The sequence below is a fragment of the Eucyclogobius newberryi genome, unplaced genomic scaffold (assembly GCF_026437365.1).
Source record: "Eucyclogobius newberryi isolate DKJ021-1_F unplaced genomic scaffold, fEucNew1.0.hap1 SCAF_22, whole genome shotgun sequence".
Lineage (NCBI taxonomy): Eukaryota > Metazoa > Chordata > Actinopteri > Gobiiformes > Gobiidae > Eucyclogobius > Eucyclogobius newberryi.
In genome coordinates this window covers 11,194,155-11,218,747 of record NW_027315857.1, presented here as the reverse complement: position 1 = coordinate 11,218,747, position 24,593 = coordinate 11,194,155, and the positions used below count along the sequence as shown (strand labels likewise).

Here is a 24,593-nt window from a genome sequence, read left to right as displayed (position 1 = left end):
CTTTGAGTAAACTAATGTTGAGGAAACACCATTGTAACAAGGATGTGTCCCTGTGTTAATAATAATGTAGCAGACATATTTGAAACATATCTATTGTTATAGTATTTGCTCATAGTGCTATCTTGTGACGCCGTGCGGACACAGTGATGCAGGCGGTGTGAGTGATCCAACAGTGACGAGCGGTTCAAGACTGTGGAGGTCACGCCATCCCTGTGATATCGTCAGGAGGAGCTGTGTTTGATGCCAGCTGCACGTTTAGACCTTACACGTGTGCAGACTCCCCAAGCACCTTATTCTGCACCTCATTCTTCTACTGCACACCCGTGATTAGACGTGTCAGAACACCCCTCCCTCTGCAATGCAACGGCTTTACATTATCACTCCAAAAAGATTATCTCTTCTGGAGCAATAAGAGGACAGTTAAATGGGAATTTAGTTGTGACACGATGATCAAAGTTGACAGGCTCAAAGCAGACATTTTAATAGAGAGAAGAAAACCCATTTAGCTTTTTTATTGATAATATGCTTGCTGTATTGTGGTGAATGCAAACCAGTTTACTTGACATTGTGTAAAAGTAGATTAAAGCGAATGTGTTGCCCCTTTTAAAATCCTATGTGCCACAGTGCTTTATGGTCGTCCATCACCCAAAAGTGCATTTTTATTGAAACAACCGTAGTTTTCCTGCTAGTGTGAGCGACATCACAGTAACAGCAGTGGCCTCTGTGTAGAAAGTGGGCTCGACCAGTCCCACCCTCTGAGTTTGACGAGTGAGTCTGACAGATACTTTTAATGGTTACACCAACACTAACCATTTTTAATTAGATATTTTGCATGTTAAGTTTTGACTTAATTTATTTGCACACATAATTCATTAATTTTACATTCAATTAATGAATTGCACAAACAATTAATTGTTTAAAGAGTAAATGCTTTCAGAGAACTTATCCCATACCATTCTCAGAATTTCAAACTGTGCAAAGACGTCACGCTCACATCTGAATGAAAGAGTCCTTCTGTAGATCAGTACGCTGCAGGATGAGGTCTCTCTGACACATAAAAGGCCAATCATTTGCCTGTTGGTCCTCGAGGAGGTTGATTTGGCAATGTGATTGACAGTCTGCTCTGAGGGCATAATACTTTGAGACCTTCTTTCATAATGAAGATAGATGTCTCCTCTGTATCTCTGAAGGATTATTTTGAGCTGCATAAGGTTAACTGCGATTTAAGTATTGCCCAATGGATATCAAGACGAGAAGTTTGGTTGGCATGCTAATTGGCCACTGGTTGGTTAAAAACTTCATGATTTCACTTAAGTAGATTGATGGGTTTCAAATCAGTTTTCAGAATTTGTGATTTTATTATATATGTATGAATAAGAATCATTTGAACTGCAGCTATAGCAATTGATTAATCTGTCAAATGTACAAGCATGGCCAAGAACACAACAATATTGAGTGCAAAAAACTATACTTCCTATTTGATTATTTTTCACCCTCTCTTGACGTTTGACTGTACAATACATTTAAAATCGATTGCTCGATATTGACAAAAATGGACATCTCATCATTACAACATCACTTTTTTTCCTCAAACATTATACTCAATATTAAGATTTTTGCATAGCTTCTAAAGCGCAAAAATAGAAAGCACTTAATTTAAAGAATTTTCAGGTCTGAGATGAATCCGTAACACTTTATGATAACAACATATTCCTGCCTGAGTAAAGCATAAACAAAAACTTAATTCATAGTGAATAAATAGTTTATTAAGAATGATTCAGGCTTTGTGATCACTTAACTATGATACTCTTAACACCTAACGTCCTAACATGAACACCTAACCTTACTTAAGTAGTTTTAATAATCCTGATTCATGTTTGATAAACAATTTGTTCATTATGAATTAAGCCTTTGTTCATGCTTTGTAAAGGCAAATTAAGGTGAAGTTATTCTAAAGGGTTACAGATGAATCCTATAATTAAAATTAGTATTCTTTTTTATACCAATTAAAGACTATTAAGTCCAAGGCAGCGTCCTACTGGTTTGATAGGGTTTTAGTTGCTTGGAGACTGATGGATGAGTCGGAGGCAGCAGCAGACGAATGGAGGAGCTGTCACAGACTGTTAGGTAAGCCGACAGAAAGAGAGGAGCTCTGAGACAACGGTGATGAATGACTCGAGAACAGATGAGACTGTACAGAATAGACTTGTGACGGAACGCTGGCTCTGGGCTGCACATTGCTCCAGCTATGGACGCAACATACATTTTTATTTTTCACACAAACTTTATTTGTCTAAGCTGTTTGGACTTTTGAGCCTAGGGCTAGTCTGGAGACATCAAAGTGTACTGCAGGCTAAAGAAAGGGTAAGGTAAGAGGAAAAAAGTCTATTCAATCATATTTTTTTATCCTTTTCAATTGGCACACTTTACTCTACTTCCAGGGTTGGCTTGCTGCAGTCAGCTTTTTCTATGCCTGATGCCCTACCTGACGTCCTCGCAAAGCGCCACATTTCATTACTAGATTAGATAATGTGGGTGGTTTGAAATTACCCACTCTCCAGTTGGTCGGCGAACGCTCAACCCACTTTGTCACCAAAATCAGTAGTGCTGCTGCCACAACACAAACATTTCAAAAGAAAAGATTAAAAAAAAAACAATTCTACTCCAACTTTGCTTTGGTCTTATTTTCAGTATCAATTGTTATTTGTTTGATACTAATTTGAGTATTTTTACAACCATAACAAATACTATAAAGTTGTGTGTATGACTTTGGTTAAATATTCTTTTAGGATCATATTTCCGTGTATTTAAGAAGAAAGTCCTCAGGAAGGAATGGACTTGTGGTTGAGGCTGTGTTTGTTTTAAGGCAGCCCAGTGCAGCTTGGGTCGGCCTGGAGGCTGCAGCACTGAATGTAGGTCACATGCTCAATCTGGGCAAACGGGAGGGGTTTACTGAGAATGTTACTGGAAACTCTCCGCTCTGCTCCTTCCACTGGGAACACCACCAGACTTCACAGAATACATTTCCATCTAGAGAAAACAGTACAGCAGTGTAGGATGAAATTACCAGTGGCTTTATTTGTTCAACACATGTCAGTCAAATTCTTTTGTCAGATATGGGTGTGTTTGGTGTTCTGGTATTCACAAATGACTCCCATCAGCCAACAAAAGCAAATTCGCAAAGTTTTAAGTAGCAGGATTACACAAAAGAAAAGACAGCACTTTTTACAAAGCTAAAACAGATGGTGAAATTGCGAATGGTAACAGATAAACATACCGTACTCTAGTAATAAAATGAAAGGGGACTTTTTAATCAGGTTGTAAATGCAACAGCAGTGACAGAGTGTGGTGCTTAGGACTTTGAGTCGCCATACAATTTCACAAGAAAAACTATGTTCTAACTTTTAGGAGCAACCAAACAACTATAATGAAAGGCAATGTAGGTAAGAAATGCACAAACATATAAAGAATGTTTCCAATTACCTATGATCGTCAAAGTATGTAAGGCTCTATTCTTTTTCACAAAATCATTGCAGTACAAAAATGTCCATTTACTAATCTGATTCATTAAAATCAATGAAACGGTAAGTTACTTTCTTCAGAATGCATGTTAAATTATTGTAGGATTTGTACAGGAAACATAACAACAGCTGCAGTGTTAAAACAATTACCAGTAATGTTTGCAACCTTTGTAATAATTTACAGAGGTGTACCACAAGGTTGAATACTTGGTACATAAGCAATTGTGTTTTTATATTATGTCTTCCTGCAATGTACTGAACAAGCAGGACGATACAATAGAATGTTTACTCCAAAATTGTCTATAGCTTGTCTTGTGATATGTATTAAACTTACTGACTAAAACAAATAGAAAGTGAGACAATTGTTAGCAAAGACGTTTGTCTGACTCCAGCTCCCTGCACAGCACTGGGCCAGTGTTTAGACATGTTGCGGTTAAGTTCCCAGTCAATGAATGTGAGTCTAAACATGGCCCTTAGCCCTGGACTGTGGAATGTGTGATGTAAGGCTGGACTTGCCTCTGTTGGCCAGTATAACCATGTCAGATACGGGGGTACTAGTCAGTCTGAAACACATTGGACATGCATGATAGTGTCAAGTAGGGCAACAACTGTTGACTTTGAGGTCAGAAGGTCCTTTAAAAAATCCTTAAATGAACATAGTATTTCTTATATTTTATTATTTTGTATTGAACCACTGGCCTGGTCATTTATCAACAATTGGGGATAAATAATGCTGCTTTGATTTGGAAGTGAGGGCGGCACTTGTAAAACCCCAGAGACAATATCTTAAATCTGTTATGTCTGATCTGTACTGTGCCCACATTCCTTATAGAGTGTAAGGTGACATTTAAACGCACCACTCCTATAGGTCAGCTGCTATATGGGGACACATTTTCTGTCTTCAGCCCATGAAGGGCTCTGGGTAAATCCTCAGGGGCAGACGTAATCACCAGAAAGAGAATTTAATCTGCCTTCTCATTACAATTTTATATTACACATTCTCTTTTTGCAGGCAGTAATCCTCGTAAGGTTATCGGCATATGCGCCAATCAAAGACACTATGTTTTACTGTTGGTGGTAAAGGGATTCTAAAAGTGACATGCAGTAATTGAGTAGTAAATAATAAACATTTGTATTTTTTGTCTTTATGTTGGGAAGTTTTATATTTTATTTAGAATGTACATATCATGCCGTTTTTGTGTAAAGTGTTCAATGTTTGTTGTCTGTGTTGCACCGAATCACCAGGACAAGTTCCTATGTTTGGGATTTTTGTTCATCAACAAATGGCAATAAACCCTTTTCTGATTCTGATTCTGAAGTTCATCAAACATATTAACCCTTTTCTAGTGTAACATAATGCATGCAAACCTGCATTGTAGCACTACAGTGAAAACGTAAAAAAAAAAAGTTGTACCTCAAGATTCATCCTTAGAGCATTTTTTTTGTTTACTAATCCTGGGTATTAAAGTAAAGCAGATACATTATCTTATTGTGATTTAACCATACAGTACATACTAACCATACATTAGTTACTTCTTTTGTCTTGTAAAGGAATTTTAAGAACACCAATCCTGCATTATTTGCTTTTTGCATCTGATCAAACATAGTGACATGGAATTTGTCATTTTAGCAATTCTCATGAAGCTCTTTATATTTTAGAACTTACCACATATTATCTTAAAAAGCTTAAAAAAGCTCAAGAGCAGTGCCCCAAAATCCACACAATATTTGATTTAGAAAGAGATTACAGAACTGTAATAAGGTAATGGATCATTGTGTGTTTGCCGTAAATGCATTATAACGTGAATTAACAAACTACAATATTAAAGAACAATCACCAGGGTTATCAGGCTGAATTAAATATTCATAGCATCAACAAAATCAGCTGAACCACTCAATTAGTTTTCAGGCTGGCGCTGAGAAGCCTTATCTACACCTCTCAGTATCTCGGTAATGCATTAAAGAGCGCATTTAATTGAAATTTCCAATTTTCCATTGAGCGTTGGCAGATTGAAGTGGATGTTTAATGAAATTGTTTATAAAGTGCATGATGAAACCAAGTGAAATGAACAAACCACACATCGATTGTGTGAATATTTTATGCAGCAGGTTTTGCTAAATGTATGTTTGTAATGTTTTTGTGGGATTGCGTTGTGAAAAAAACATATAAATACTATGGTTTGTCAGATGGCCCATTCATGTCCATAATGGCTAGCTTGTTTATATTTTATTTATGGGTTGCGTGACATTGTTTTGTAATTAAGTTTAGCATCAGCTTTTAGCGCTGTGACTACTGCTTAACACCTAAACCACTTGCAAGCATGTAACAAATGTCAGCTCCAGCCAAATCTATTACTGTTCTCAGGCGGCCAACTTGACAAGACATTAATTAGCACTATGCTCACAACAAGACGTTTTGAGTAGTCCTTTGGCAGCAGTTGTTAGTGCCCCCACTCCCCCATCGATCCTCCCAGGAACTGTCTATTTGAAGTGACTCCATTTTAAAAGTGATTAAAATCAATAACAAGCTTTGTTCTATTAATCTACACTAATCCATTGTATTGGCTCAGTTTGGCTTTGACAATGACTGGCATTTGAAGGCAACCACTGTACCTCGCATCCTCTCAACAAATAACATCCAGGGTGTTTTAGCTGACGGGATGAAGGGAAAGAGCAGGAGAAAAGACTATGTAAAGAGTTTAAAGATGCAGGCGTCAGATGCTCTTCAGACGCTTCCATTTGAGACGCATTGAATTTTGGCCTAACAAAAGGTCTGGATAAGGGGTGACTCATCGGTCGATCTGTGACAAGCAATTAAAATATGTGAAGACTTCAGCTACGTGGTCGAAAACACAGTGAATCACCGATGACTCCAATCAGATACCCAGCAAAATAATAACAAATGCGGACTATTCGTAATGAGCCACGGCCAACGACAGAGCTAATGTTTGGATGAGACAGAGAGCTGTCAGGAGAAAAAGAGACAGCTCTGACGAATGGTAAACATATTTATCAGAAACCACATGGCAATTTGCGACACTGGCCTGTTTGCTGTTCAGTTTACACAATTAAAGTTGAATTTTAATAGAATGGGAACAAACTATGGTAGACAAACAGTGCATGTCATCTGAAAGCAAAAATAGCACTTTACAAATCAGAAGAGATGGGCTGTATCTAAGCCTCGGTTATCCGTATTTCATATTTAACAAATATAATCAGATTCTGTTCAAACTTGACATTTTAAATGCATCCTGGAGCATTGCCATAAAGACTGAATTATGAACATATTTCTACAGATCTAAACTACAAAGATTTGCAATATTATTTGTGTTTATTGTCTAGGAAACTCTGATACTAGCGATTTAACAATTCCCTAATTGGGTCTATTCAAATTGTAAATGATCTTGCAGCCGTAATGTATGTCTATGGCTGAGATACTGAGATACTATGTTATGCGGTGAGTTACTGTGGATATTGTGACTATTACCATACTGACCTCACCAGCAGATCACTCCCCAGCTAACATCTGTGAACACTCACTTCTGGGTAACTTTAAGTGCAGTGTTAAGTGGGAGAGGAAGCAGGTGACAGTTTGGGCGCATAGCCTGCACTCTGCACTACTTCCTGTTTGGCATGTGTACAGGAAGTCCTACTAAAGCAGCTGTTCTGGCGTGTAACTGTATATTCCTGCTCTACTTTTCTGCCTAGCAACACAACTCACACCGTGCTATGTTTCGACTGGTTTACTTTGGAGTGGATTGATATATTTGGTTTATTTAAGCGATCCATAGTGGGCCACGAGCGGTAGTAACTTCTGAAGGGCCCCGGCACGAGTTGGGCTCAAAATGAATCATTCTTTGCCAAATAGTGACTTTTGATTCGCTGATGTTTTATCCAGTGGTACTAACTTTGATGTGGAACGGTCTTCATGAAACTAAGCTGCCTCACGTAAGCGACAGCTGTTTCCTGTTTATCAGCACACTCGACAAGACAAATGATTATCTTTCCAGTGAAGAATGCATCTAATATTATCCAAGCCCAATGCATTACATTAAGAGATGTTAAAACGCGGTGCAGTGGCAGAGAAGTGAAAGAAATGCAGATAAACTTAACGATAAACCAGAAGATCTTTCTTTTTACTCTAGATTTAGCCACGTCTCACAGCTCCACAAACTTATATTTTTATGAATTGCTGAGATTGGCCTTATGATTTAAAAAGGATAATTCTAGTACGATTGACACGATTTTTTTATTGAGAAATAAATAAAATGGGTGATTTCAACTGCTCACGTAGCAGACCCCTGCAATGGAGATGCAGCCTGCCTTGAAACGTACCATTCCATTCTAAAGCCAAACCAGTTGAAAACATGGCTTATAATTTAGCCTGTTCACAATGACTTTAGAATAACTATGAACTGATTGAATTGTTTAAAGTACAAGCAAGTCTCCCTAAAAAGTTAGTGTCCAATTGCTGCAAGTTTCATGGCTTGTCTGATCTGTGCGCTCCCTGTAGACGGCACAGCCTCATCTGTCAGGCTGTGACCTTCTCCTCCGTCTGGACTGGTGTGGACGAGGCATTGCTCTGAGGTCTTCCATTTCACTTCACACCTCCCCTCGTGTCCCCCCGTCTCCTTCCGTCTGCTCCGCCCGCGTCCAGCTTGACTGATGGACAGGCAACACACGCCACACACAAGTTATCCAGGTCAAAAAAACATCAACTTCACAACTCTTGCCAGTAATATCCGTGAGAAACTACCGGTGTATGTATTTTTGGTTGTTGGGTCATAAGTTGAAAGTGATTTAGTTTGCCAAGGACTCACTAAACATTATTCTTCAGAAATTATAGTTATGGGTTAGAATGATGTGCTCTCTGATGTGCAATAATGTTTTTTTTTTTGCATCGACATGGAACATTAATATGCTAATCACTGGAAAACAACACAGGGAAATTATAAACAGCATGAGGGCAACTATTCCTGGAAAAATGCCACATTGTTCTTTTAAGCTCTGTTTGAGGGCACAAATTAAAAGCACAATAGTATCTTTTCTACTTGTCTTTTGTGATAGAAGAGAGAGAAAACATCTGCCTTGCTTGAGTCTGAAGGGAATTCCATTAAAAGTAGCACCCGATGATCTACAATCTGAAAAATCACCTAAGAGGCAGCAGTGATCACTCTAGATTTCCCCTGCACTTTCTCTCAGCCACTTTAGAACTATATAACTATCTCTCTCTCTCTCTCTCTCTCCACATTTTTGCGCCTTAGATTAATATGATTTCACATTACATTTTCTTTCCAATCTGAAAGAAAAACTGCCAAAGAAATTGCATGGCCTCAAACCTGACTTTAAATCATTGTGCACACGAAAACATCCGAGATGTTTAACCATTACTCGCAACCTTGTTTGTGAATCTTTGTGTGAAGATGATCAAAAAATACAACAGTTCTCTTTCAAAGTGACCCAGGAACGTTTTTTCTTCCCTAATCCTTTCACATTTTTTCTTTGTCTAACCCTGAGGAAAGAAGAAGTAAGGACATGCCCTCCAGCACAGCACTTTTTTAGTTTAATGGAGGGATTAGTGCTATCATAAATCTTTGACTTGAACATGGAAACACCTGCGTACTCGCTTTAAACCAAGGAACTCCCTGAAGGCTTTAGTATTGAGTGTGTGTGTAGGTCAGGTCTATCGTCAAAGTAATCAAGCTGTGTTAGAACTCAATGTGTGATTTATACTTCCTTAGTTCATTGGATAATATTGATCATTGCATTGTTTTTACACATCAACCCATTTTCCCCCCAAACTGCAATTCTGTTACAGATTTGGGGTGCATTCATCCACAATACATGTTTGTACATGAGTCAAGTCTAGATCCGCTGTCCTGGATAGTCCAGTTTTTTTTAAGCATTTGAAAATGCACCATCAAATCGAACCAGAGAGTGGAACAAAACCAGGAACCGGCTCACATGTGGGGGCTTCTTGACCTTGGGCATTCTGAGCAAGACTTGTGGCTCAAGGCTTTCTCCTAAAGATTTAAAAATGTAATAGTAAAATAGCTTTTCTCAAAGCAGAAATATTACTTGTTATATTCTATTTTGGTTTGCTCTTTTCCAATAATATACAACATATTCCAATAAAGTCGCATGCCAGGCCTGCATAACATTTGGAAATATGTAATATTGCTTATGATATTATATTTGCAATAATGAATGCTCTCCAATATATTCAGACACTGTGCTGCAGAAGCTTGTAGCTGGACCAGTATCAAGCTATTAATTCATATTGTCAGTCAAATATATTCACAAGCACTATGCAATAGCTGAGAAGGCCATATCTACAACAATGTTGCAAGAAGGAGAATAACAAATGTTGCTAAAAAGTTTCCCCATAAGTATTGGAGTAAAATCCAGTGTGTCTTCCTATGCACATGACCTTGCTGTTTGGACTTCCTCTTCACACATGGCTGACTATCCATAGCGAGGCGCTGGGGCCAATTAGAGCCACAGTGACACAGTGGGTCAGTGGAGAGGAAACGCGTGACAGCGGAGCGTTTAGGACACAAGTAAACTGTGAAGTGTGTTTGACAAGAGTCCGCCACCGTCGCTCAAGCAAGACCATCTACTCTACAGCAAAACCTCTTTGGATTGCATAAACTAAACTTGAAGTAGCTTAAAGGGCATCAGAACCTGAAAGTAGAACTTGCTAAGGGCAATATATTTCTGTCATAGATTGAGCTATATTTTACTGAAGAAAGTTATGGTTGAAGAAAGCGCCAAAACAACCCACATTTTACATACAAAAAAAAACAAAACACTCTTAATACTCATCTGCTGTGATGGAGGTTGGCTATAGTCTGTTCTGTAAGTATGATATATAGTGTATGATATATAGTGTATGATATATAGTGTATGATATATAGTGTATGATATATAGTGTAGACATTGACCTCAAATACTAGTTTCCGTGATGTCATGAACACCTTTTAATTTAGAAGTTTCCCCGAGCCTCTACTAAAAAAAGTCTTGCAGCACTTTCATGGTTACCTACCATTTGTTTTGATGTCCTGCTGAAACTGTTTGCCCGTTGCTATAGAAACCTGTGCACCATGCGTCCCGCCTTATCAGCGGGTCCTCTTCAGCGCGACCCGTCCTGCTGCATGATAAATGTCCTCCTCAGCTCTTCTGCAATATGAACAATTCACCACCTTTCTTCAATTACCTCTCTCTTCGCCTGCGCCGCTCTCGGGCTCGTTAGGCACACGGACGTTTTTCTTTTGATAAGGAAGCCTGCTTACCCACGCTGCTTTCAGCTCCTTAAAGCAAGACACAATCTATTGTTGGCCTTAATTTCATTTTAGGTCATGGTAGATACCTTATACGTCGCTATAATCCATTCTAATATGATTATACAAGCAAAAAAACAGTAATGAGCATAGCAAGAGTATGTTTTTTTGTGCAAAATGAAGGAGAAAACTGTAAATCACTATACGCTGTACTGTCACGAGCGTGCTGACTGCTTTGCACAGTAATGGTCCAACACATTAAAGATAGATATACGTTTTTCAATAACACTATGGCATGGTACAGCAAAATGTAAGGCTGATGTTCGTAAAGAATGACGTCAGGAATTCCTGAAGAGGCTCAAGTTTCCCTTCCCTGTCAAGGAGAAACTTACTATGAAAATAATGTCACACACTAAAGTGTAAATGTAGAAAATGATATATTGCCAAATGAGCATATTACATATCTTTCTTTTCCAAGTTACTGACACTGTTTCTTTGTAAGTATTTACTTAGCTATTTAACAATTCCAAAGAGTTGTGTGTAAAAAAAACATGGGGCAAGTCAGGTAAGTAAACTGCTCATACCCCCCGAACAACTGCTGGGTTAAAGGCAAGAAGTAGGACAGCCTTGACCATTTCTATGATTCTCTCAGCTAGTTGTCTTTTCGGTGTCGGTCGAAACACATATGAAAACATCTCCACGGGTCAAAAGTCAAACCTGCGTGATAGAGTTCTTAAATACCCTTGACTTCACCCGGACCTCCTGTAAAACGGTGAATGAAGTGGATAAGAGCAACTGCCAGCACTTTTAGTTAGGTCAACACACACCACACACAGTACACACACACACAGTACACACACACACACAGTACACACAGTACACACAGTACAAACACTTGAACTCTTCCCTGGGCCTCAGAACTGGACGAACAGCTGCGTGTGTTCCCAGCCTGTTGTTTGCTTTCCAGTGTCCAGAGTCGGACATCGACTTGGCGCTAATGGCTGCACCAACTTGTAACTCGGAGCACTGCTCGTGGTTTATTGGTGACGACTGAAGTGAGTTACAAGCGTTACTATAAATCAACAGGGAGACGCCTGTCATGCCCTCATACATCAATCTGGAGCTAGGATGACATAAGAGAAAGCTGGTGGACTGTTTCGAAAAAGTTTAGTTTAGCTTCACAGGATTTTGAGCGGTAGAGAAACTGCAAACATGTAAAGTATATGCAATCAGTTTTTTAACTATCATGAAAATCGAGTACAGTTCTACGCTATATTTGGTCTTGCGTTTTCTTTCACATGCACAGGAACACAGGAAGTCTAAGTGTAGTGAAATCAATTACAGAATCTCATGAAAAATATAACACTCATTTTGATATTCAGGCTTACGGGAACTTTAAACAGGTTTGTGCAGAAGTGACAAACATAACTTCCTGTCTTTTGAGCAACAAGTATCACATTCACTATAGATTCATTTCATAACCCGTTCCACAATTTTCTCCAAATGTGAGGGGTAACAGAGGCCTTACAGAGGTGACATGGTGCCAGACTGTAAACAGTTTGAAACATCTATTTCAGTTCAAATCCTTGTTTGCTGTGATCAGAAGTGTCCATGGTTTTCAGTACATTAACTTACACACAAGCTTTAAACAGCTGAACAGAATGGGATTAGGACACTGACCGTCTCCAAGTATTCTGTAAACATTTGTGCAGCTCAATTTATTATGTTTTCTAATATCCTGCTGAACATAGCCGCGAAACATCAACAAATGCATCTCATGCCAACTTAAACTTATGTATTTGAATTAAGATGAGGCACAGTATTTGAGAGGTGTATATATAACTGAGAAGTATAGTAAAGAAATACAAGCCTCTGTAGCATTGACTCAGTGTTGCCATCCAGTGGCCAGTGCACTTTTAGACTTCTAAACTGCCCTGTAAAATGGCATTTTGAGGACTTTCATGTAACATAATGAATACATTTAAAGGTCACCTCAAACCTATGACCAACAGTTCTAGGTCAACATCATTGCCACAATTTTGCGAATTTTTCAGGCTTTAGAAAAAGGCTTTAGAAATGGAACATCCTCCCCTGGCAGCTGAACACTAAAGCAATAGGAGAGTAAGAGAAAGGTTGTATTTCTTTGTGCCCGTGTCTCTTCTCCTCTGTCAGAGCGTGGATTAACAAGACTTTGTAAAGTGTGGTTTTGTGCCACATGTCCTTGTGTTTGTGTTTTTCTTTCTTATTGATCGGTCAGACAAGAGAGGTACTTTCTTTTTGGATGGCAGCTTATTTTAAGCTCCACAGGAGATCCTAGCCCCAACATTATCTGTCTTTGATCTCAACAGAGTTGGCAAAGTCTTGCAGTGGTATACAATTGCTTTCAGGTTGCTTTCCAGACTCCTAAACTACAATTCATCTCATTAATTCAAACTATTGTGATTTTCAAAATTGACCTTTTTTCCCCCTTTTACAACAATTCTCAAGACTGGCACATGATACTCTCCAATTGTCATTTTGTGATGTATTTTATTTCTATAGACAGTTATTAAAATTTGATACAAAAACAACCTGTAATGATTTGCAGACGAACACATTTCTTCTTTTGCGTAAAGCATTTATCGAGTATTTCATGGTTTATTTTTAAATGGATGAGATACTTTAATGTATTTAACATTTTATAACTGGGTGTATTTTCAGTGGTAGATTTTTGGCTCTGTGGTGGCATAATTACCATCATCATCAAAATGTGACCAGAGAAATGATGCTCTTATTAAACAAATTTACTGACAAATAATATTAACATTGGCACAGAGACTGAAGTGCTACGTTCTTGACACTTTCTGTCTATACCTATACTACTACTACTATTACTACTACCACCACTACTACTACCACCTTCATCTAAATGCTATAGTCCCTGTAGATTGCCCCTCAGGCCAGTGGATTGTGGACGTTAGACTGATGGTGTTGAGGTTTGACAGTGAACCACTAAATGTGCTCTGATCCCACAGGAGAGCAACATGGAAACTACCAAAGGCACATTGTCCTCTTTTATCCTTTTAAATCCTCTTTTGATTGAGCTGGGAATCAGCCTCCTACACCTTTGGAATGATCTATTCCTGGAGAACTTTACTCGCACAATTTATTTATTTATTATTGACCGTATTCTTCTTCTTCTTTTCTTTTTTTTTTTTACCATCACTGTCTCAATATAAAATGTTTCTTACGCTTATTGTGAGAAAAAAATTAATGACAGAATTATATGACATTTTTTATGATGAAATAATAGTAATATAATAATAAAACCAGGGAAAAAACACTTCATGTGTACAGGTTTACGGTTTTGAGCATTGTACGGTTTTATAGTTGACTCGATGTCCATGAGTTGAGTCCAGGTCAAGAATAAGCCAAGACTAAAACATTAAATCGAACTAGCAGTATCCTTTTAAATGTCGTACTTTTAAACGTCGTACCGCTGTTTTTAGGAGCTCTCATGTGACGGGACAAGTCATAATGAATAGCTGCAACTGAATGGATCCGTTGAGTTGTCTGGGGCATTCCCGGATCTCACACAAGACCTTCTCTCTCAATACGTTTTAGTCATCGTGTTCTTGTCATGTGTTTGGACAGCTCCAGCACACAATGGCCCTGTTTTTCTAATTCGCTCTGCTGTTGTAAACACGCTGTTTACCTCACAGCCCTGTGGACACGACTCCGGTCACACTGTTCTGGAGAAACAAGTTTGTCCACACCAACAACCTTTATTACTAAAACACCACACAGTCGACCCTACCATAACAACAAGGACCAGATACAATGTGGATGGTTCTCAGTATTACTAACCTCAATTGCCAAGGTTCATAACACCTACATCTATCTCCATGGAGATAAAAAAAAAAAATCAAAGCATCTCTGTGATCTGACCCAAACTGCTCTCACAAGACAAGTGCATGTAAATGTATTTATACAGAAAAGTACCAATTATTTTCCCAAGTCTTCAGCTAACTCACTCAATGCCTTCCTGCTATTTTCCCAACGCAATCCTTATTGAAATAAAACAATCAGTCGACTAATATACATTTTAGTTGACTAAAATGGCATCGACTGATTAAAAGCCAACAGCATCATAGCCTACACTGACACAAAGCATTTTTTCTTAACTAATACCTTTTATTTGGCCTAAGCGATGACATATTTTGATCAGTCTGTTCCACGAAATGTTCAAACATCTGAGATGCAACAGTTGAATCTGACCTGTGAATGATCTGAGTAAGAATCCCTTTGATACTGTGCTTACTGTAACACAGAGCTGTGAGTAAAAGCACTGCCTCCACCCACACTGATCCCAGCTGTTTATCCCCACCTCATTAGATAGCGTTTCATCAGTGGGACGATTCTTTATCTTGATGGAAATAGAGTTTTGACCCTGACTTCACGGGCGACGCTCCTGGTGTGAGTGGGAGAGCGAGAAAGGGGCCAGGGTGTGTTTGTCTAATTATTCACTATCAGAGCAGCTGATGAGCCGCAACACACATTCCATGGCACTTTTTTAATGAGCCGACGTGCTACAACACAATGCCGTATGTGTCGAGGAATTGGCTCATTCCCTTTTGTACAAGACGGATCTATAGACTCAGATCTGGGCGGTATGTATATACTGTATGTACCGTACATGCCTTGTATCATGCAAAATGTATTGACTCCAGTATATTATTGCATTATATAAACATAGATTCTTTCTTCGGTGCTGCTTTTCTTTGAGCTCTACACATACAATTAACAAGTCTGCCATGTCCTGTCCAAAATGATATTCATAATTTAGTAGCAAAATGGAAAATGTTGGTTATGTTCAAAATGCACAGAACAGGGCTGCACTCTCCTGCCCTCTGCGGGTCTCGCCACTCGTTTCTCTGTAGTATTGCAACAATTATAAAGTGACCAGGGTAAAATGGTCCAGGATAGCTTCAAGTCAGTACAATGTCAGATATGTTTTTCTTTTGCATTTCAGCATTTCGGTTCTGCTCCCACATTTTCTGTTCCAAATGCACCAGACAAAATGTGTCAAGCTGCGAGATGGTAAACACGCAACACAGATCAAATGCCTCCCCATATCCAACTCTCTGACCTGATTTCAGTCAGCACACCACTGTGCACCGGGACGCAGCGTCAACAACAGGCTTTTGCTTCAAAATTATCCTGATTATGGAGCCATCATGCTTGAATGCCAATGTTTATTATATTCTTTATAATAGTAACCTTTTGATCTGTACACTCCAATAACTGACTTTAATATTGGGTGTTAATATGTAAAAGGTCAGATAAAGTGCAAAGTGTGGTATGTTTTAGCTTGTTAACATTATGAACGTATAATTGCTAGGTGTTTGACTTCTAGTTCCCTTCAGTATAATTCACCCGAGACTGAACTTGAGTTGCAGGTTCTTGGCTCCCTATTTTAGGCAATTCTTTGTCTGCTGAAAGTCATTTGAAAGATTAGTCACTTTTTCTCCCCTCAGTCTGTAAAAGCGTTCTGTATCGCATTTATATTCTAGACCCACCAGCTTTGTGAAATGATCTCAAAAGAGTGGTAAACGTGTGAGAAAGCTGGATTATGTTCTACAGGTATTCTTCAGTGAATATTACAATAGAGCACCCGGGGACCAGATGGAGATTGGGTACATCGTTTCATTCAATTATGCCCTTGGTCATTTGTGTCTGGTTTGCTCTCTGAGTGCTGTCTGGTCAGTTTTCAGTCTTCTACAGTATGAATGGAGATAGTGTTCCCATGGCATCCTGGCATTTGACCAGTGATTGCTTTGTCCCCGTACAAGACCTTGTCACCAGTCAGATGTGAGTTATGTGGTGACCTTTTAAGGACAGCAAACAGAGATATACTTGTGCTCTTCTGACATTTTCGGTCACTGTACAGGATGATATAAAGCAGGGGTCTCCAACCTTTTTGCCTCCATGAGCTACTTTCACTATAACAAAACAACCCTAAGCTACTCCTGTTCTGAAATATTTTTATAGCTTATTTTGGCCGGAACAACCTGTAATTTCTTAATATATAATACAAACTAATATATTATTACTGAAGTGTATTTATATAGCACTTTTCCACCTTCAAGGCACTCAAAGGACAAGGTTCAACATTCAATTTATGTGTTTATAGGCTAAGGCACAACAGGTGGGTTGGGGGGGTCTGGAAAAAGAAATGATTTTGGCCCTTCACATCTTCACCTCTTTTCTCTCCTTCCCTGTGGACTAAGAGGCTCCAGTAACACTCGGGCTGCAAAAGTTTTTCTCAGGACTGTTAAACCTATGTTTTATGTTGTAGGTAAATCTTTTACAAGACCGAGTTTGACTTGGCGGCGCGCACTTCCATGTGTCACTGCCGTTGTCAGTTTTCACTTCCATTCTTACACTCTTTTACATCTGCTTACGTGAATATGAGGCCAATTATCATCAAATAAAAGACATTTGTAGCTTGACACCAGCAAAACAATGATATGTGGCTGTCATTTCCCCAGTGGCCCTGATCCACCAACGCATCTGTTTTGATTCTAAACCTAACCAAGTCCACTGCTGCCTGCACTCCAGAGTAAAGAGAAAACAGAAAAAGGAGAGCTGATATTTGAAATAAGCGCTCAGAGAAGTGACTGTGGGGGAAAGAGGAAAGTAAAGTTTGTGCAGGTCGACACAAAGAGAAAGCACTGAAGTGCCACGAGGGGAAAAACAATTAAGCATCAGTGATCAATATGAACATCACAGACTGCACCACTGTGTTCCAGCACTTACCCACCGCCAGCTGGAGCCGCAGATCAGACACTTGTTGTGAATAAAAAGTCAGATGCCCCTTCATAAAAAACTGTATGTTTTTGGCTTCTTTGCAGCTCATTTTCTACAATTTCATGATTGACCCAACAACAGTGAAATCCTTAATATTGTTTTCTTTCACAAGTCTAGCTATCAAACATTCTGAATGAAAAAGTAATATTGTCACAAACAGCCAGATTAAAAAATATATATATATATTAACATATTCAATGCAGGGGAAACACTGGATTGAATGAAAATGACTGTTATTGCTGTGTAAGATTGTCACGTTTATTAGTTTTTAGTTCTTATGATTATATTGTGACCTGAATACTCACGGTTGTCGTTAACAGAATAACCTTGACATTACAAGTCAGCACATTGGGTGAGGCATGGCTCGCCACAGAAATAAATTCAGTGAGCCCATACGAAACTTATACATTTTTACAAAAAATCTTTCAAATAGTACTTGACTGTATTTATATGCAATCATCAGATGCAATCATTGTATTATCAACTTGAAAACACATGTCTTGTGGAAAACCAAAACACAGATTGTGAAAGTTAAGTGTGTCCGACTCTCTGCTCCTTGCATGCACTGACCTTTCAGGTGACAATAAATCTATTCCTTCTACTTTGCAGTCTGTCTTTGTGCAGAGAACAGGGGACACAAGTGTTGAAGAAAAGTTTGCCTGGCCGCGATAAGAATTAGCATAAGATAAGAAAAGTGCAGATAAATCAAGCTTGATGCCATCACAACAAAGACTCTTTCCTTGTCTCTCGTTCTTATCAAAGTCCGGCTCCATCAACTTGAAAGAGGCGCGGCTGCTGCTGATCCAACATTTCATTTGGAGGAGATTATGCTTTTTGCAGTCGAGCTCCGCAATGTCAGAAACTGATACAGGCCTTGTCAGCCAGCAATGGGAAGCTATGCATATCATCCAAGCTTTGTCTGACTTTGCATTTCTTTAAAGTTAACTGATATAACAAGGTCTCGCACACCCACTTACTGCTGCTCTGTCAACTGCAACAATAATACAAGTCAACAGCGTTATAGACCAGTAGTCGCCTAAAGGTTTTGATTTTATTCTTTTTTATTTGTCAGAGATTTGTCATGTACAAGCATATTCTATTTGTAAAAAAGCGAAGATGTTTTTCACCAGATTTAGCAAAGGCTTGCTGTCCTGTCTATAGTATTTGTGAAGGTGCACACAACAGTTTAAAGAGACATCATATGCTTTTTTCTGGTACTAAGTGTCATGGAATCAGACATACACCAGAGGCTATTCCGTAACACATTGAGAACACAATTCAACTTAGAATATGAAACGACACAGAAATATCAGACATTTGTATGGCAAGCTTGGGAGAAAACGCGGGGACTGATCACGCAGGCTGTGGTACGCAGCCTGCGTGATCCTCCTGCGTCTCACCCCGTTTTTTCTCATGCTGGTTGGTTTTATTAGATATTCTGGAATAGGCGGGTCACATTTCTCATTGGTCAGCTTCACATCAAGGCACTTGGTATTTTTCCTAGAGATCAAGCCTTGGGTGAACATTACCCAAACTCCTCTGGGCTGTCACCCCCCCTCGGGTAAACATCTTTTGGCCCATCCTTTCGACCCCTTCACAAATGCAGTTTGTCACACACCCTTCTCTTAGACTAATGATGCAGATAAAATATCACTATTATGCAGATAAAATACATCACAGAAATATAATCATATATTCACATTTTATCACACTAAGTATAAAACGGAAGATCACCATTCATAACAAATAGATGATGACTGAATTCTTGTTGAACAGAAGAACCGAAACATGCATGAATTCAATTCAATCAATTGAAATATAACTTTGAGTAAGTTAATAATGACGGAACACGGAACATGATTTAAAGTATATATATATAAGTGTATACGGTATATGCCCCCTTTTTAAAACACAAACACACAGCAAAATGATATTACAAAAAGATCTACTCCAAAAGAATCATCGTTCAAACACATACAATATTTACAGACGCATTTGCATGTATGGGGAGTCATGTGAGAAGCTCCTCGGTCCCAAACATACTGAAAGCTACATCAGGCGATGACTCAACATCGCCCCCATAATCAATGTTTAAATCTATGTCAGCGCTGCACCAGGCATGAAGAGATGTGTCTACAAACAGCTGAAATACTCACATATATCCACCTCTGTGTGGGCTGGCGATACGCACAGCTGAGAGAATGATGCAACATCAAAGACACCAACATCTGCTGACAAAGCTGTACGGTGTTGTGAAAGTGTTGCACCAAGGCTACATCAAGAAGACAGTGGAGGCCCCAGGTAGCATGCACCTCTGGGCTTCAAGCTGGACATGCAAGAGCCTTTTGTAATGTCAGACCCTGCTGTAGAGACATTATTATACATTATTAAGTGCTTTTACTTTCTACTGAAATATTAAATAAAGAAACCTCCACTAACTGGGACGAGCCGGAAAACCTGCTGATGTGAGCACAAACTTCAGCAGATTTTTTGCAAATAATCCCAGCTCATCATGCTCATGTTTTCAGGCTCGCACTGCTACTTTAGCACTACTTCAGTTCTCTTCTGCTTGTCTTTGTTGATATAGGAAGATCAATAGGATGATTAGGGACTGGGCAGAGTGTCGGCTCATCGTTTGATCAGTAGAGAAAACAAAGACTATTCATTCTAGCGTTTGCTATAGACTGTGTGCCCATTACGTACCTATTGACATCTCGGTCTTAACTTTAGAGTGGCACTACAAGATCTATTGAAATGTACGAACAACTAGTCGAGGCCGAGTGAGCAGTAAAACCTGAGAACTGCTGCAGCTTTGAAATGCTCCTGGCAATGTTGTTTATTGTGTAAGCAGGAAGGACTCATTGTTATCATGGGCTGATGTGGAGTCATCTGCTGTCCATCACTTGTCTCGCTAATGGGATTAGCTAATGTTATCAGCTAATGCTATTAGCTTAGCAACATGACAACAATGTTCTGGCCAAGGTTCTTCTGGGCAATCTATTGTATCATTGCATTATCCACAGATGATGCAAGCCAGGGACATAAAATAATTATAGAGAGACTGAGAAACTATGCCTCAAGAGCTTAAAATGAAGAATGTCACCCACTTTATTTGGAATTGAGCAGCAAAAACAAGTGTAGTGCTTTCTAAAATGATTAATAATACTCATGTGCACTTGGAAATATCAAGACTGGCCTTGAGTGCCGTTTATATTATATAACCTACACATTATTTTTGACACTCATTTCCTCTATTTTAAAAGTACACATTTTAATATTAGTATTTGTGACAAAGCAATTTGCTAAAATATAGTGATGTATCGTGATAAGGGATGTCACAATATACAATTTTTCTGATATGAGCACGACCAAACAGTTCATGACGTTCATATTCTTGAATTCCCAGTGTCTACATGTAAATTATTCTACCGGTTTGTGCGAACTTTAGGAAATGGAACTTTCTGAATGACGTACTTTACATTTAGATGCATTTCTTGGACAGCAAAAATAGTTGAAAATACATAATTTTGCTTCTAAAATTGTCACTTGTTAGTTTTTTAGTTTTTATGATTATATTGTGACCTGAATTATCACAATCATCAATTAACCAACCAATCATAATTGTGATACTAAATTTGCTTATATAGTATCAATATTGTGAGCTGCTGTAACAATATATTGCCACGTTTATTACTTACTAAATTAATATTAATTTAGTTGCTTGTTTAGCGAAAGTAAAATGTATGCAATAAATGAAATATTCATTGTTTTAGGATTAAATTGTGTATTTTATGTCTTACTTGTGCAAAGAAATACTGTTGAAACACATTTGTTAAGACAAGTTGCAGAATATCATGTGTAATATTTCCTCTATTGCTTGAATCGTAAAATCGTGGCATCAAAATCAATGTGAGACCCTCTGATTCCCAACACTAGCACCACTCAATGGAGAACTCACCCCAGATTTTGAAACTATTGCAGCATTAGCACTGAAATAACAATCATATAATGCAGATTGATTAGAGCTGACTTTCTTTGTCCATTTAAGAGGTCATTTTCCTTAAAGCAACAAATTGCCTCGACTGAATCCATTTTGTCTGTATTGGACTTAACTTCCACTTTCTGCATTCTTCACACCTTTCTACCTGCTGCTGAGACCACATTTTTAAACCGAGATAATTTCTGTTAACTCTGCTCTAATCACTGGTGTCTTTTCCCCACAGGGAGCTCCTCAGTCCAGACTTCACAGAGACGTACTACACAGAGCAGGGCGAGGCGGTGACACTGGCCAACCACAATCTCACTGTGAGTACAAGAAGTGTGCCCTCCGTCTGACTGACACAGGACGTGTAGAGTCTGTCATTACATCTGAAAACTTAAGAGGTTTTAACTGAGTGAAAATATGTGTGGGATTGGATTTACATTTTAATTCAGTTCCAGATTAAATTCAAGGATAAAGTTTGAGTCATGTCTGTATTAAATTATTGAGGGTTGTAATTTTGAAAGAGTAGAATGAAGTATTGGCTACAAAATGTGAAATGACAATTTGAGAGAAACTTCAATTCAGGAATGATATTTGCAATTATTTCTATTCAGAATCATTTTTGCAATTATTTCTATTCATTCATTCATTCATTTATTTAAAAACCCCATTTGAATGCTTTCTGTTCCTGCAAAATGGAACATGATGTGCAATTTCCCTTAAATTATTTGTTATTTTGAGTAATTAAGTAAGTGAACTATGCTACTCTTAAGAGGTGTATTTGTGTTGGACATATTTGCCAAAACAGGAAGTTCCTGGGGACCAATGAAGAGGAAATTATAACTGTTTTTCTCAAGTCATGGCCAACATAATGGCATTTATAAAGGGGACATATTATGCCAAATTATGTTTTCAAAATGAGCTTTTAACCTTGTAACAACCGTGTTTTCCCATCATTTGTTGACTCAGAAGTGTATTTTGACAATCTGCTGCTTGTTACAGTGAAATGTCACTATGAAGAGGCAGAAGTCAATGGACCTGTTTCTATTACTACAGAGGTGTCCAAACTTTTTTTCACCAAGGGCCGCATTTTGAAACTTAAACGGGGCAGAGGGCGACAAACAACTTGACAATGTCGAATTTGATGAATGACAAAGTGAATCATTCGAAATTTTGCATTTGACGTAATTGCGATGAGCCTCCACACCTTTAATCAGACCTAGAATATTAATATTAGGTTGGTATAACATCAATATGCCTGAATTTTCCCAATTTCACAGTAAAAAGTGCTACTTTTTGTTGTTTGGGCCGACAAAGCAGGAAGCTGGAGGGCCAACAAAAATTGTTTTGAGGGCCGCATTTGGCCCCCGGGCCCTAGTTTGGACATGCCTGTATTACTAGGATGATGTTTTATTTAAGATCAATAACTTCAACATAATATAAAATCATAATCTCTTAAATTGTTGCTCAATAATAAATTCCTTTAGAAAAAAGCATAATATGTCTCTTAAGACCCTGAGTCAATGTCCAATAAAAATAACAATTTATAAATAACTACGTGTAGCCAGTGAATTCCTTCAGTGTTTCTCTCTCATTTGGGTCTGAGTCATAGAGGCAGCAATCTAACCAAACATGCCCAAACTTGGAACTGAATTTTGGTGAAAATTTAAAAAAATGACATCCTTTTTATAATATTTTTTAACTGAAAAACAACCAGACCTAGTAATTTAGAGAGCAGTGTTGTGGATAATTCACATTATCTTCTGAATTTAAAATGAGTCCAAAGACACAACTCTGGATGTGTTTATATCATTTTCCCAGCCTTACCACTGACAGTAAATGACAGATTTGGCATTGGCCGCCGTCAATCCTGGCTCTCATCGCTCCCTATTCAAATCGGCTCAGTTTAGCTGCAGCCGAGCACTAATGTTTAAATGAGCGCCGCGGGCTGTGTGTCAAAAAGTGTGTGTGTTGGAGTGGAGTCCCATCACGGCACAAATAAACACCTGCAATCACATCTCCAGAGGAAAACAAGCTTTACAAGTTTATACCGTGTGGAACGTGGACTAGTGCCTACTTTCCGTGGCAGATTTGGGTAAACGTTCAAAATATGGTCAAGTTGAAATGACTTAAAAAGATATGTTGTATGAAAGATGAATGACTTGTTAGATAAAGTGTTAATAAAAGTGTGAATATAAAAACGTTCTCCAGATAACAGATAATGTGTTCAATTCATCCTCGCTCGTCGTCTTCTTTTTTTTTTTTTTAACTACTATTGAAGAAAATAAAGTACTGAGGTTTCACAGTTCACTGTAATGTATAATGTATTCCATACAAGGCTAGTATAAAAAAAAAAATAATAGCCTTGTATGGAAAAGGAAAGAAGGTGACCTAAAAAAATAAACATTGAAATTAAATTAAAAAGTACAGATTACAGTTTGTGTTTTTCAAGACGATAGTAGGTTTTTATTGCTTTAGGATGATTTGTGTTGGATGGAATGTGTATTATTATTTTGAATATTAAACACAAAATGTGTCATAGATTTTTTTTTCTTATGTTGCTATTTAGCATGCCAGTCAGTCACTGGTCAACATCTTTGTTATGTTATTGCCTGGCAAATTACAACAGAGTTTCAGATTTAATTTAGTTACGCTGCAAGAAAAACATGAAATCTCCTGCGCCTCTATAAAGTCCAGAGCTGTTTAGCTCTGTCAGCACCTGTCCATTACAGCAGACTTTCAAAGTGAACTGAGAGCTTCCTGGACTAATTGTGGCCTGAAAAGTGCTCACTCATTGCCAGGATATTAATGTGATCAGAATCCAGTCAGCTACTTTGGACCAATTTTTCTCATTTAGAGGAAGATGTGGTGACACCAGATTCCAGACAAAGAACAGAAAGTTTGTATAAAAGCCACAGCTTCTAAAAGTTACATTCAGTCAATGAGAAACAATAAACTATA

The 24,593-nt window shown here is 38.4% G+C and overlaps 1 protein-coding gene across 1 annotated transcript in view; it reads left to right on the top strand.

The window, feature by feature from the left end:
• Positions 1-24,593, top strand: part of adam19a (ADAM metallopeptidase domain 19a) — a 150,223-nt gene that overhangs the window by 73,054 nt on the left and 52,576 nt on the right. The window contains exon 4 of the mRNA XM_072459296.1: positions 21,874-21,955. Coding sequence (XP_072315397.1) covers positions 21,874-21,955 — 82 coding nt within the window. The remainder of the gene's footprint in view (positions 1-21,873; positions 21,956-24,593) is intronic.